This window comes from Coccidioides posadasii, chromosome 2 (genome assembly GCF_018416015.2).
Source record: "Coccidioides posadasii str. Silveira chromosome 2, complete sequence".
Lineage (NCBI taxonomy): Eukaryota > Fungi > Ascomycota > Eurotiomycetes > Onygenales > Onygenaceae > Coccidioides > Coccidioides posadasii.
Window position 1 is genome coordinate 4,122,559 of NC_089408.1, and position 12,516 is coordinate 4,135,074.

A 12,516-nucleotide genomic window follows, 5' to 3' on the forward strand; every position below is an offset into this window, starting at 1 on the left:
CGCGTCAACAAGCCCCAGCTGAGGTAATCGGTGCTCGCCACCGCCAGAACGAGCAGGTACGCAAGAGAAATGGCCCAGCCGAACGCTTGTCAGTCGCCGGCTCGACGGTGAAGGAGGCGAAAACTCGATAACTCTTGTGGAGGGCGCTGCCTGGCTGCCCATCTCCTTCACCACCTTCTCCCCTCCCCCAGCAGTCCATCACAAGCCTCCTCCAGGCCTGCGTCTGGGGTTCCGTCCAGATCCTGAACCTACAAATCTCCTTTGTGCTCTCAATGCACACAACTTATCGTCATCCATGTCGATATTGGTGGATCAATGATCTTCCACAAGAGAACTGTTGTTACGGAGCTGCTTTTAACGTGCAATTTGCCATCACTTGCTCTCAACGTTTATAATAAGGTCGTCCTACCCGCTTCCATGTGAATCTGGACTCCCTGTCCACGACGCATGTCATAAACTCAAAGTGATTCATCCGCCCAACACCCTCTGGACTCTCATTTCCGCCCTTTCGAGCCATCACTGCCATACCAACTCCTCCACTGTACTGCTATGCCTTCACCACCATAACCTGCACGCAATATCTTCGCTCATATGGCCGTTCTGCTTCCTGACAAACGTCGAGTACGTCCAAGGGTTACGGTACCTTCGTAGTCCGTGCACCTGTTCCGCGGCCCGCCACACGAAGGAGGGCACTGCAGGCGGTCCACATTCCCACCAAAAATTCCTCAGACTTTCCCCTTTCTTTATTTATAGAAAGCCTCGAATATTCATAGAGACGAGATCTCACTTTTCCTTCTTTTCATAGGTCGTCGGGTCTCCCCTCCCCCTATCCTTCTTGGCCCTGGTCTGCTGGAGTTCCTAATTACCGCCCATATTCAGTATGGGAAACGCAGCGACGAAGGAGAGCCGGTCCTCGCAGGAACACTCCGCTCGGCATTCGCGAGGCGGATCAACGGCTTCCACGGCAGCATACGATCATTACAGGCCCTCAGATGGTATACATGCTAGCTCGTCCCGCGCTCTCCGCGGTGGCCGGTCTGATTTTGCTCTGCTCGGTCTCGGAGCTGAAAGAGAGCCAGTGGAGTATCGTCGCGAAACAAGACAAGAGAGAGAAGCTAGGAAGCGAGAAAAGGAAAATGCAGCCAGAATTAAAGAGCGCCAGCGCAGCATGAAGGAAGAGCATGTCGATGGTGGCTATCTGGTGACACAAGGGGTGTATGTTGGCACGGAGGACTTCAATAAAGCGATAGTAAGGCAGTTAATGGTACGGATTCCATCACATATTTGGTTGGTGATGGAGCGAATATTTTATTGACACTGGCATTAGATCGAACGACGCCTTGCCCCCTTTTGGAGAGGGTTGAATGATTTCTCGGAGTCATGGACGGAGCACCAGTTGATGGCCGCTGCTAGAGGGATGCCAATCCCCGCGCCAGATGAAGTGCCCCCCGAGCTGGAATATAAAATACCCTCGAAGTCTTCCGCGGAAAAGCAGCCACCAGAAAGAAATCTCAATACCTTAATGGTCCCAATAACGTCGAGATCCCAGTCTTACAATTCGGATACCTCGTCGATTAATCGTACTATATCGCCCGCGCGGTCACCTGGAGCTCTGAGTCCGACTAACTCCTTTCTTAGAGGCCGTGCTAAAACGTTGGCCTCTCTGACGACATCTTCAAAAACGCCCGCATCTGATATGGCCCCTCGCGAACTTCAGCTTCCCAAGGACCCTTTTGTCAACGGACAGCCGATCGAGGCATACTTGTACAAAGATGCTTCTGAATGCCCTATCTGTTTCCTTTATTACCCGCCTTATCTGAACAAGACGAGATGCTGCGATCAACCAATATGTTCGGAATGTTTTGTACAGATAAAACGTCCAGACCCCCACCCTCCCGAGCATCATGATCCAAACAATTCCGAAACCACCCGTCCGGACGAGCCGGAGGGACAACTCGTTTCGGAACCCGCGGCATGCCCTTTCTGCGTCCAACCCGAATTCGGTGTCATGTATACTCCACCCCCGTTCCGCCGTGGGCTAGCGTATGCAGCCAGTCCTGGCGTCCATGCGCTTGCTAATTCTTCGGCTGCGTCCTCAGCGTCGTCGTTGGTCTCTGGGGGTGCCAACCCGGGTACCAGGCGGCGCGCTGTCTCGATATCTGCCGATTCACCCAGCGTGATAACTACCGACAGGGTTCGTCCAGACTGGGCCACGAAACTTGCTGCAGCGAGAGCGCAGGCCGCCAGAAGATCCGCCGCTGCCACCGCGCTCCATACGGCTGCGTATATGATGAATAACCCCGGGGGTCCAGGCGAGCCCAGGCGACGCGGCATGTTGAGAAGAACCGCTGGTCAAGATAGCCCAGGTGGCAGGACGGCACCTCCGCATGTAAACGCAATGGCATACCTTGCCGAGCGACGGGTTGTCACTGATCGCGAAAACGCTTCTCCGGTTGATAGCACTACTAATCTTGCTCCCCCTCGAGCTAGCTCTCGCCGTAGTCGGATCGATGAGCTAGAAGAGATGATGATGATGGAAGCCATCAGGCTGAGCTTGGCTGCTGAGGAAGAACGACGTAAAAAGGAAGAGAAAGAGACCAGAAAAGAAGCCAAGCGTCGAGAGAAGGAGGCTAAGAAGGCCGAAAAGAGTGCAAAGAAGGCTGGGCTTGATAGCCAGAATCCGAGCAATCTTACATCGAGTACCTCTTCCGCCAATTCTGCTGTTCAAACAGCAGGTGGAGCGAATTCTGAACTCAACATGTCCGCGAACAAAGGCAAAGGCGTAGATCGTTCGGAGCCAAGGCCAGGTGTATCGACTGAAGCAGGCTCTTCGACCGAACCACCAAAGATTACCATAAAAGACCTCAAGGGCGAGCAATTCAGCTCAATGCTGGAAGGCTCAAGCAAAAATATGCATCTTCGCCACGTCTCTAGTGCCTCCTCTTCCAATTCCTCGCTTGTTGAGTCTGCATTCGGCGAATCAATAGGCTCTGGAACGCCGCATAACGGGTCGAGTTCCAGTTTGGCCGCCATTCATGGATTCAGAAGCCTTGCCGCAATGATTGATGATACTCCATCGGGTGATTCTGGTGAAAGTATGAATCGTCCTGGAAGCACGAACGAACAAGTACAGGGAGCTCCAGCAGCAAAGGAGCCCTCCGAAAATTCTGCGCCAAACGAACCAGATCAAGTTACGCTACTATCTTCTTCCCCTTCTCTTGAACAAAAGGATACTCTGGGTAAAGAAGTGCATATGTCTTCAGCGGAGGTGCTTCCGCAATCAAGTCTAGGCACCGCAAGCTAGCTAGTCAAGACACAGGTGATGAACGTGCCTCTTGATGACAGGAGACTTTTGAAGCGGCTGGCTACGCATATGTGCTGCTGATATAACCTGCAATTTTCTCCATTTTTTTCCCCTCCTTATGCTCCTTTCGAAGTTCAGAATACGACGAAGTTTGCTGATCCCGGGGAATTAAGCGTTCTTTTTCTTTTTCTTTATTTTTTGTGGTTCCTTTTTTCCCCTTCTCTTTCTTTCTTGCACCTTTTGATTCGTACTGTACTCTAGGTGATACACTCCGGGATTTTTGAAGCGCTGATGTGGAGTTTTTTTTTTTGGGACGCGGGGATCCGGATGACTATGTTTTGAGGATAACTTTTGTGGCATGGCTGTTTCCAGTTAATTTGTACAGGAGTAAATGCGGTGATTGTTTTCTCCTTTTCGTTTGCTGCTCTTTTGGCAATTCAATTTTTTTTTAACCCGCTCCTCTCAAGGTGATTATTTGCAGCTGGAGAGCTTGTTCAAGGTCGATTTCAAATACAGTTCCACAGAGTATACAAGTTAACTCAAAGTTTCTTTTTTTGACTTGTATCAAATTTATCAAGAATGTATATTTTAACTTTACAAGGTGCTGTAGTTGGTGGTTGAATTTCCTCCTGGTTTAATTTGGATAGTTGGAGTAAGATCTCCTCCATGATGTGATATTGACATGGTTACACTACGCACCCCCCAGTTGGCAACTCGTTAGTTGGCAGTTGGCAGGCCTGCTGGCCCACTAACTAGGCACCACACATCTGATCATGGACGGAAGTGCGTCAAAGGAACACTCTTTTTTAGTCGCTCTTGTTGCTACGGCGATCTATGCATCTTCAGCCATAACTGGAAAATTTGAATAAGGAAAGAAAAAAAAGAAAAAGAAGCCTTTCAACATCTTCCAGGCGAAGACTGTCCTGAACCATGAATGTCAAAGCATGATTAACTGAACCACAGCAGACCCAAGCACAGTGGCACATACCATTTAGTGCGGTTGAGAGTTGGTCGGAAACTATGAATCCTCCTGAGCGGAACGCTCCCCCTGGTACGGTAAAACCCAAAATTCCAGGGCACATGGCTCTTTGGCTTTAGATGAAATTGGGATTGTTGACTTTGAATGCCTTTGCCCTGTGGATAGGTGATCTGGAAAGCCAGCATGCCATGTCGGGCCCTACTCCTATCGCAAACTCGACCGATGTGAAGGACGGCGATGATGGCAGAACACCACCAAATTGTACTGCGACCCCCAGAAGAATCAGTGCAACAAGGATGCATGGCGAATAGAGACAACAAGTTCCCCTGGCTGACAGACTCGTTTGTTCAATGATAGATCCCTTACGTCACCCGCGTCCGATGACCGTCGCTGATCTACATTTGGAGATGGAGAAAGAGCAAGAGGCAGTTGTACGGAGCGAACACACGACCTCGATAATGGCTACATATGAGCTCCTTTCTAATATTGCTTATAGGTCAACCGTCTTACCCGTGAATTGAGTCTCTTGCGTCAGCAAACCGCGTCTGTTGCCTCGACTGCCTCCTCAACATCGACTAATGTTAATGATCTCGCGGATCACCAGCAAGGCCCCATTCTTTACAACCCGAGATCGCGAAATCGATCGTCCTCGACTCTCAGTTCACGTAGTTTTGCGGGTGCCACGTCTCTGCCGATCGGGAGCGTGTCCGGCATCACCCCGTCGCGAGAGGGCGGTGCTCCATCACGCCAATCCCTAGACTATCATCGCGGAAACGCCAGTCGCGAACCGTCGATTGCATCCCGTGCTCCATCGGGCCACGCATCCCCAGCATTGTCGTCATCGTTCCAGCAGCATGGCGAACATTTTATGCCGTCGAGCCATCCTCACTCTCATTCCTACAGGCTGTCGCAGACTTTCCTCCCTGCGCCGGGGAGTTCTGGCCAGACGCAAGCTCCGAGGGAGGGCTCTCGTCGCGGATCTCTCTCAGCAACCCATGCAGCAGCACGGTATGAAGAGGTCTCCACTCATCGGGCCGAGTTGGAAGCTACAAAAAGGGAAAATGAGATGCTTCGCCGTCGTGTCAGGGAACTCGAGGCTACAATTCGAGAATATCGGCGATCAGAAGCGGGAGGACGGACCAGAATCTCAGAGGCGACCTCGACTCTTACGGCTGGCTTACGGGCGGCATCGATCTCCAATGACCAATGAGGTGAAGGTGACGGCTCTTCGACTCTGATGGGGGTTCTAGTATTCGGGTTTAGGATGCTGTCGCTTTTCCTTTTACTCCAGCTGGATAGAACTTGAGATGGAGAAATTGTGATCCAAGGCAAGATTCACTGGAATGTAATAGAATGTATTCCTTCCAATGCTACTCCGTTCATTGAATTGAACTGCATACCATACTCGGATAGTTTGTATCAGCGGGAAATTACTAGATGATAGCAGAGAGGAATGGATGCATCTGCCATCCCTCACGATCCCAGCAATGCCGTTATTCCCCAAAGCTGGAGGGAGAAACTCGCAAGCGATTCCTATTTTGTGACGTAGGTACCCTTCCCGCGACTTTACCGCAAAGAGATACAAATGCGCTCCAGAGCGGGGTCTTTATGCCAAATCGACCAATCAGACACGACCGCCTATACTGTGGCTGGTGGGTTCAGCAACTACGTCACCTGTGGCGCAGTTGCTTTCACCCCGCCGTTCGAATCGCCCGTCATCTTGCTCGGAGCAATCCCCTGGAGTATATAACACCTGGGAATCTTGATTTTGTGAGGGGGAAAATATTCACTTTCCACTATCCATGTTATTGTTGCCTAGAGGGAATTTTTAAGCTGGCAAGTTGAGATTTTCAAAACCAAGTTGCTTCACCAGCCTCTACAGTCCATCATGTCTACGACGGTTCATGTATCCAATATTGCGTCTTCCACAAGCGAGAAGGAGGTGACAGATTTCTTTAGCTTTTGGTATGTTGTACTCCGTACGGAGTACGCCTCCGGAGATTTAACTTTTGGGTGAACATCACTAATGGCCTCTTCAGTGGAAAGATCACTTCGCTCTCCCTCACTCCATCATCCGGTGAAAAGGATGCCCCGCAGTCTGCGACTGTGACCTTTGAGAAGGAGACGTAAGAGCACCCACTATCCTTAGCTACTATTTGCCGACATATACTCTATGATCAATGTCAATGTCAATTAACAGACGATTTCGCTAATACTTCCTTCACAGCGCGGCAAAAACAGCTCTCCTTCTCGACCAGACGCAGCTCGGCCCTTCATCTGTCCACGTAACCGCCGCACGTTCGATTGACGAAATTGCGGGAGGCAAGGCCGCTGACGCATCACAAGCCAAAGACGAGAACAATCAAACTCTAGAACAGGAAGACAAACCTCGTTCGAGAATCTTCGCCGAATATCTCGCGCAAGGTTACGTCATCAGTGACAACGCTATCCAAAAGGCCATCGAGATCGATAAAAAGCATGGCTTCTCGAACCGCTTCCAGACCGCCTTGGCCAACTTTGACAGGAAATATCATGCCACCGACAAGGCGAAGGGGATCGATGAGAGCTACAAGATTAGCGAGAAGGCAGAGCGGGGATGGAGAGGTTTTAGCTCTTACTTCGAGAAGGCTCTCGATACGCCCACCGGTCGCAAGATTCGAGATTTCTACCTCAATAGTGATAAGCAAGTCCGGGATATCCATAGTGAAGCGAGACGTCTGGCGGATTTGAAACGGGAAAGGTCTCCGAGTGCTGAGGGGCCAGAGCAAAAGGAGCAGCCACCAACGGCGCCTGCTGGTGATCCTGCTGCGAGTGAAGCCGCTCCGGCCACTGAAACAAAGGTTTAACTCTTCTACTTCTTTGCGTTACTGTGGGCACTTTTATCATTCCTTTAGGCTCCCCCCTCTTTTTTTCCCCCAACTTCGAATATGTCCCTCTCGATACAGTGTAATCAGCAGGCCCGGGCTCTTTTTATATCCGGTTGTAATGTTAGCGGCTTTTGTGAAAAAAGGGTTTACACTTTACTGCTCTTAAAACTATTCACGATATTAATAATAGTATGAAGAATCAATTTGATGCTAATGTGTTTAGAATCGCTTCTTTGACAGCCTACTTTCCGTATACCCCAACACGTCATCTCTGCAGGTGCATTGTCTTATCTCTTATATCCCGCAACATAATGTAACATATTGAAAGTTCAAGCAAAAATCAATGAATCTTCCCCTTCGCTATTTCCGCCAGTGGATGCACCGGATTGCTCTCTAAGTGTTCAACTCCTCCATCTGTCTCGCTCGAAGCACTGTCTTTCCTTCGGCTCTGGTCCTCCATCTCTTCCTTGGTTGGTTTGGCGTTCGCTGTGTGCGCAGAAGGATTGAACAGTGAGGCATGACCATTGTGGCTTTCCGCCTGGCCTGTCCAACCTGGGAGGTCGGATTGCTGGCGCCCGGTTTGCCGGGAAGGGGACGGCGATTGACGGCCTGCAAACATTGTGTGGTTGTTTGTATATGTTTCGCAAGCGTTGGTAAACTCTTGGACGTATCAAAGGAAGGGAATCGTCTGAGTTCGGGTAGAAGAAGATGTTTCTGAAAGGAGAGGCTTCTAGTTTATTGTAGTTGGGATGGTACTCAGAAAATGATTCTTTTTCTTGATGTTATAGAAGGATGTTTGACGAAAATATGCGCTGATTATCCGTACGCCTGCAAGACTTAAAATTACTTATATAGTGCTTTCCATGGAGAAAGCTTTCCCGCATTCCAGGTTTCCTGGGTTCCAGCTGGGTCGACTGCTGGAGTGCCCTGTGTATGGCGCCCAAAAGCAGAGCGCAATGGGCAAATGATCTCGTCCTGATGGAGAATGGCATCACTGTGACGTCACTGCCAAACTGTCCGCTGACAGATAACGGAAAACGGATTAATTGAGTTTCCGGCTGTCGCGGCTCAACGCAGGTTTCCCCTGAAGACAATTCGAGCTCGCTCTCAGTGTAAATAGCTATGTGTGTTGTACTTCTTCAACTCGCTCGAGGGACATTTTGCACAGGAAAATTGTCCATATTATGATCGGGAAAGGAGTTTAGACCCTTCTTGCGGTCATAACCCGTTTCATTTTTGGTGTAACTTTGAACTGCATGAGGAGCCAATGGGTGACATAAAACAGAACGCAAATACTTTGACAGAACTCACGCCTTGGGGGTAACAAGGGTAACAAACATGGGGTGTCAAACTCAAAACGAGAACATTGTCTTTGCAAGATATCCCATCATACTCGCTCGGCCATTCTATCACTGTAGATTATTACTTTTTTGATTCGTCAAGACCCTCCGTTTAATTTTGCAAGCTCAGCATTTGCATTTTCAGCTGCCAGTGCGTGCGCATCTGCTTCATCGACTACCCCTTGAATCACCTGCTGCTCCTCGGCATTGAGAATCTTGGTGAGATTCTCGTAGAGGTGAGGTTGGCTCTGTTGAAGATCTGAACATCTCGGGTCAGCGAGCAGCTTAAATGTGACGTAGCATTGTTACTCACTCAGAAGGGAAGTTTTAAACACGCTGTATGGTTCCACTTTGTCGAGAGGGGATTCTAGTAAACTCTCTTCGTCCAGCTCGTCTTCGTCGTCATCCGGAATAGTTGAAAGCTTTACCGCCTTAGCATTGTTGGTCAATCGGAACAACCATTAAAGATGTATTGTTTTCTTTTGGGGCAGAATCAAACTCACCTCTCGGTTCAAGAACTCAATATAGGCTGAGCCTTCGTCTCCAAAGTCGCCGTCAGCGCCGTCTGTCTCGTCCTGGTCTGTCCACTCCACCTCTCCACTCCAGTCGTTGTCGAAATCATCGTCATCGCCAGTGTCATCGAACTGCAAGTCAGATTCCTTTGTGGCTTGCTCTCGCACTGTTACATAGTCAGTACACCTGAAGCAGAAGACGATATAGCGGGAACGACATACATTTGACGGCGGCAGGCAATGTCTGGAACAGCCTGCTAATCCCTTGAAGAAGCCGGGGCCAGCCTGGCTGCACGCTCGCAGGAACGTCTTCGGCTCGCATCGTCAACAGAGCACTGATGGCAACGATAGATAGTTTCTTGTCATGCACTCTCTTAAAGCTGTCGATGTTGGAAAACCAACTGCTGAAGAACTTATTGGTCCATCCGTTGCTCTCCAGCACCTGGAGTGCCAGGATAGGATTGTAGTAGATGGCATTGATAACCATCTCCATGAGGTGAATACGGTAAGATTTGGTCATAGCTCCATCGTTGGCTAGGATTGGCATCGCTAAGCTGATGAACACTGGGATATATTGATTCACATGGCCGCGCAAATTGAGCATGATCGCTTCACCGAGCTTGCATGCACAGATCCTGTCTACGCCGCCTGTCTTGTCGTCGCGGAAGATGTCTTCCACCATGCTTACAATGGCAGCAAGGTATTCAGGGTTTTGTATTAACATGGCAGATCCGTAAGTCACGTAATTGTCCAGGGCCGGAAGCATATCTTAACGAAAGGTCAGTCAACAAAATTAGAATCATGAAGTAAAAGACAAGGTGCAAACCTTCAAGATAAAGCTCTGCTCCTGTTTTGAATGTCTTGTGAACCAAGACAAAAGCTTGCCACATAGTTGGGGAGATAGACTTCGCCGCATAAGTGCAGGAATCGATGATCTCAAACACTTCATTATACAAGTCTGTGAAATGTTAGTTAACTCATTGAAATGTGTCCAAGGTCAAGAGAGTAGAGGGTACCATAGAGTTTGTTCTCGAGAGTAATGGAAATGATTGGCATCAAGATGGTTTCCAGATGCAAGAGCACATCCGGGGTGCTTTCGAGGGTCAGGATCAGGGTGCCAATGGTCTGCAAAACACCCAATGCCGTAATACTCTTGTCATCCAAGAAGTCCCCATACATTTCATCTTCGCCTTTAGAATTCTTTCGATCGAGGAGATCCCGAATGATGCGCATGTAGGTGTCCCGTAGCTGTTCACACAAAGCAACGGCGAAGGGCGTCAACTCGGTTGAGAAAACCTCAACGAAGTCTTCCATAACGTTTGCCAAAGCATCAACATCGACTTCATTAGCCAGTTTAAGAAGTTGCTGCATGATTTGCGGAATATTCGTTTGCATAGAAGTGCGGATGACATTGTGACGGATTAAGGGTTGCAATGCAAGTGCTGCCTCAACTCTAACTGGCAGAGCACTGTCTGCCAAAGCATCCAAAATGCTTCTGTAAATAGTCATAAGATTGTTTGGATCCTGGAAATCGAGCTGTTCAAACTTCTCTAGAGTGTCGCAGGCACGAGCTCTAAGGTACCCATGTGGGCTGCGGAACTCTGGGAAGACATGGCGAACAAAGAAGTATTCGACCTGGTCGGCGATGGGACTCTTTTTGCCCAGGATGACAGAGGCTAGAGAACCAATCATGCGTAAAGCACCTTCCTTCTCGCGAGGCAGCTTTTGATCATCCGGCGCAGATTCGTATTTGCTCACAACGCTGTTGACGAAGGTAAGAATCGAAAAGGTCTGCTTCTTCCGTGTCTTTGTAAGGGCGATAAGGAAGTTTGTCGCAGCTGCATCTGGAGCGGACACTTCTTCGAATAAATTCAGTTTACGATGAAGGTACTCCGCTGGGTCGGAATCGAACAACTCAATATCCTCGTCCGTCTGGCAGAGAAGCGGGAAGATAAGATGCGCGACCAGGTTCTCGATATGCGGTTTCAAATGGTCCCACACAGCCTTCGGTTTGACGCACTCTTCGAGGAAGACTAGAGTGTAATACAAGGCTGGCCTGCTCAACCACAACCCTCCTGACACCCATTTGTCCACTTGCTGGAGATAACCCTTCAAGATCTCAGGCGCGAAAGCGGTCATGAACATCTTGGCGTACTGCGCATAATCCGGTTTGCTAGACTTTCCAAGTGCCGATGGATTTCCATATCTGTAGAGCAAAAGATATGTTAAAATGATGATGCTGATGAATGTAAGACCAAAACCTGACATACCGGACAAAAAGACGGTTGAGGTTCGCATATGCCCACTTCTTGGATTTCCACCAATGGGTAAGTTCTCGGTCAGCGGGTTCTCCGGTCATCGAGCATGGAGGGGGCGTTTTGTCAATTATCCTTAAAAATAAAGTGCACCAGTCAACGGTGGCTTGGTTCGACATTAAATGCGAAGGCAGCTCCATCTAATTAGACGAAAGAGCGTTGAGCAGTCAGTCTTCACGGAACCCGTTATGGGAACATCGCGGGAACGTGGAGCCTCACATAGATAGCATGCTTGTAGGCCTTCATCACAGTTCTAAGCATTTCTCCGGCTTCTTCACTTTCTTCATTGACGAGTCGAGAACCGATATTCAAGAGCTGAGGGAAGGAATGATCCACGATCTCATCGAATTCGGCCTTTTTATCATCCTCGGTTACCTTGTAGCTGTACACTCGACAGATGGCCAACAGACACTGAAGACCTGCGAAGACCGAGTTGACATCGCTGCCATTGAGCAACTGCAGCGTGATATCCATAAAGTTGGGCCATTTCTCTGGGAAATCGTGTTGCAAGATCTTCGAAAGCATAGGAACCAACTGCGACCTAATGGGGGGCGGGGAGGACGCGAGCATGGGGAGTAATCTATTTCGCAGGGACCCTCGCTCCTCCTCTGGGATCGGCTTGTGGAGGGAATGATCTTCTTCGGGAGACCATCCTCGAATCACTCTGTTCTTCAGGTAGACGACGGCTACAACAAGTCAGAATCCAAGTGATATCGCGCTTAAGGATGGGATGGAGGGATTATTCGTCATACTGGATAGTCGAACAGCCTGGTCCTGCTCGGCTTGAAGGATATCGCACAGCGCATTCGGAAATCCAGGTTGGCTCTCAGCCTAGACGAGAATCAAGCAGAATAAACACGTTAGCAGATTTGGTACAACAAGCGTAACATGTTTCTCTGAGGGAAATGTCGATCAACGCACATATTTCAAGTCTAATTCTGCCTGTCGTCGAATATCCCCGTTGGCATCGAGAGTCGCCTGAATGCGGTCCCGTAGGCCTGCCACATCCATCTTTGCGGACCTGATAAACCCCCAGCACCGAGTCAAAGGCGATGAATGAGAAGGTCAAATTATTACTGGAAGGCTGGGCCTCATGCAAGCTCGGGCTCAGGAGACGACCAAGGAGACCGTCGATTTGAGGGATTCAGGATTCTGGGGTCAGAATTGTTTGAATGCACAGATCGGCGGGGACAAGGATT

General features: G+C 49.4%; 5 protein-coding genes across 6 annotated transcripts; 3 read left to right on the forward strand and 2 right to left on the reverse strand.

Moving 5' to 3' along the window:
• The first annotated feature begins 369 nt into the window (after positions 1–369).
• Positions 370–3,848, forward strand: SIP5 (SNF1-interacting protein). The gene is made up of 2 exons (XM_003071741.2): positions 370–1,264; positions 1,328–3,848. The coding sequence occupies exons 1-2, from the start codon at positions 881–883 to the stop codon at positions 3,302–3,304; spliced, it is 2,361 nt and encodes a 786-aa protein (XP_003071787.1). The 5' UTR covers positions 370–880; the 3' UTR covers positions 3,305–3,848.
• A 325-nt stretch (positions 3,849–4,173) lies between these two features.
• Positions 4,174–5,751, forward strand: D8B26_003786 (uncharacterized protein). 2 transcript variants are annotated; one of them, XM_066124265.1, is made up of 4 exons: positions 4,174–4,355; positions 4,449–4,544; positions 4,641–4,714; positions 4,780–5,751. In XM_066124265.1, exons 1-4 carry the CDS (start codon positions 4,325–4,327, stop codon positions 5,491–5,493), a joined length of 915 nt encoding a protein of 304 aa, XP_065980344.1. In that variant the 5' UTR covers positions 4,174–4,324; the 3' UTR covers positions 5,494–5,751. The 2 variants fall into 2 exon arrangements, with proteins under 2 accessions (XP_065980344.1, XP_003071786.2); XM_003071740.2 differs by lacking the exon at positions 4,174–4,355 and having other exon boundaries at positions 4,381–4,544.
• Positions 5,752–6,025: 274 nt separating this feature from the next.
• On the forward strand, positions 6,026–7,982 carry D8B26_003787 (uncharacterized protein). Its single transcript, XM_003071739.2, has 3 exons — positions 6,026–6,248; positions 6,323–6,409; positions 6,511–7,982. Exons 1-3 carry the CDS (start codon positions 6,172–6,174, stop codon positions 7,127–7,129), a joined length of 783 nt encoding a protein of 260 aa, XP_003071785.1. The 5' UTR covers positions 6,026–6,171; the 3' UTR covers positions 7,130–7,982.
• Positions 7,491–7,769, reverse strand: D8B26_003788 (uncharacterized protein; the record flags this gene model as incomplete). Its single annotated transcript, XM_066124266.1, has 1 exon — positions 7,491–7,769. One exon carries the CDS (start codon positions 7,767–7,769, stop codon positions 7,491–7,493), a length of 279 nt encoding a protein of 92 aa, XP_065980345.1.
• A 357-nt stretch (positions 7,983–8,339) lies between the features above and the next one.
• D8B26_003789 (uncharacterized protein) lies at positions 8,340–12,466 on the reverse strand. The gene is made up of 10 exons (XM_003071738.2): positions 12,239–12,466; positions 12,070–12,148; positions 11,537–12,003; positions 11,273–11,457; positions 10,019–11,208; positions 9,829–9,960; positions 9,225–9,770; positions 8,994–9,169; positions 8,804–8,921; positions 8,340–8,749 (listed from the first exon to the last, which is right to left on the reverse strand). The coding sequence occupies exons 1-10, from the start codon at positions 12,326–12,328 to the stop codon at positions 8,589–8,591; spliced, it is 3,144 nt and encodes a 1,047-aa protein (XP_003071784.1). The 5' UTR covers positions 12,329–12,466; the 3' UTR covers positions 8,340–8,588.
• Between the last annotated feature and the right edge of the window lie 50 nt (positions 12,467–12,516).

Bases quoted from the DNA above. Each gene is read 5' to 3' on its own strand.
- D8B26_003789 (XM_003071738.2), bottom strand. From the start codon at position 12,328: ATGGATGTGGCAGGCCTACGGGACCGCATTCAGGCGACTCTCGATGCC. The intron at 9,170-9,224 runs GTATGTCGTTCC...ACTATGTAACAG, and splicing joins ATTGCCTGCCGCCGTCAAAT to TGCGAGAGCAAGCCACAAAG. The intron at 8,750-8,803 runs GTGAGTAACAAT...CGAGATGTTCAG, and splicing joins GTTTAAAACTTCCCTTCTGA to ATCTTCAACAGAGCCAACCT.
- D8B26_003786 (XM_003071740.2), top strand. From the start codon at position 4,403: ATGAAATTGGGATTGTTGACTTTGAATGCCTTTGCCCTGTGGATAGGT. The intron at 4,545-4,640 runs GTACTGCGACCC...GTTCAATGATAG, and splicing joins TGGCAGAACACCACCAAATT to ATCCCTTACGTCACCCGCGT. The intron at 4,715-4,779 runs GTACGGAGCGAA...TATTGCTTATAG, and splicing joins AGAAAGAGCAAGAGGCAGTT to GTCAACCGTCTTACCCGTGA.
- D8B26_003787 (XM_003071739.2), top strand. From the start codon at position 6,172: ATGTCTACGACGGTTCATGTATCCAATATTGCGTCTTCCACAAGCGAG. The intron at 6,249-6,322 runs GTATGTTGTACT...TGGCCTCTTCAG, and splicing joins ACAGATTTCTTTAGCTTTTG to TGGAAAGATCACTTCGCTCT. The intron at 6,410-6,510 runs GTAAGAGCACCC...CTTCCTTCACAG, and splicing joins GTGACCTTTGAGAAGGAGAC to CGCGGCAAAAACAGCTCTCC.
- SIP5 (XM_003071741.2), top strand. From the start codon at position 881: ATGGGAAACGCAGCGACGAAGGAGAGCCGGTCCTCGCAGGAACACTCC. The intron at 1,265-1,327 runs GTACGGATTCCA...CACTGGCATTAG, and splicing joins CGATAGTAAGGCAGTTAATG to ATCGAACGACGCCTTGCCCC.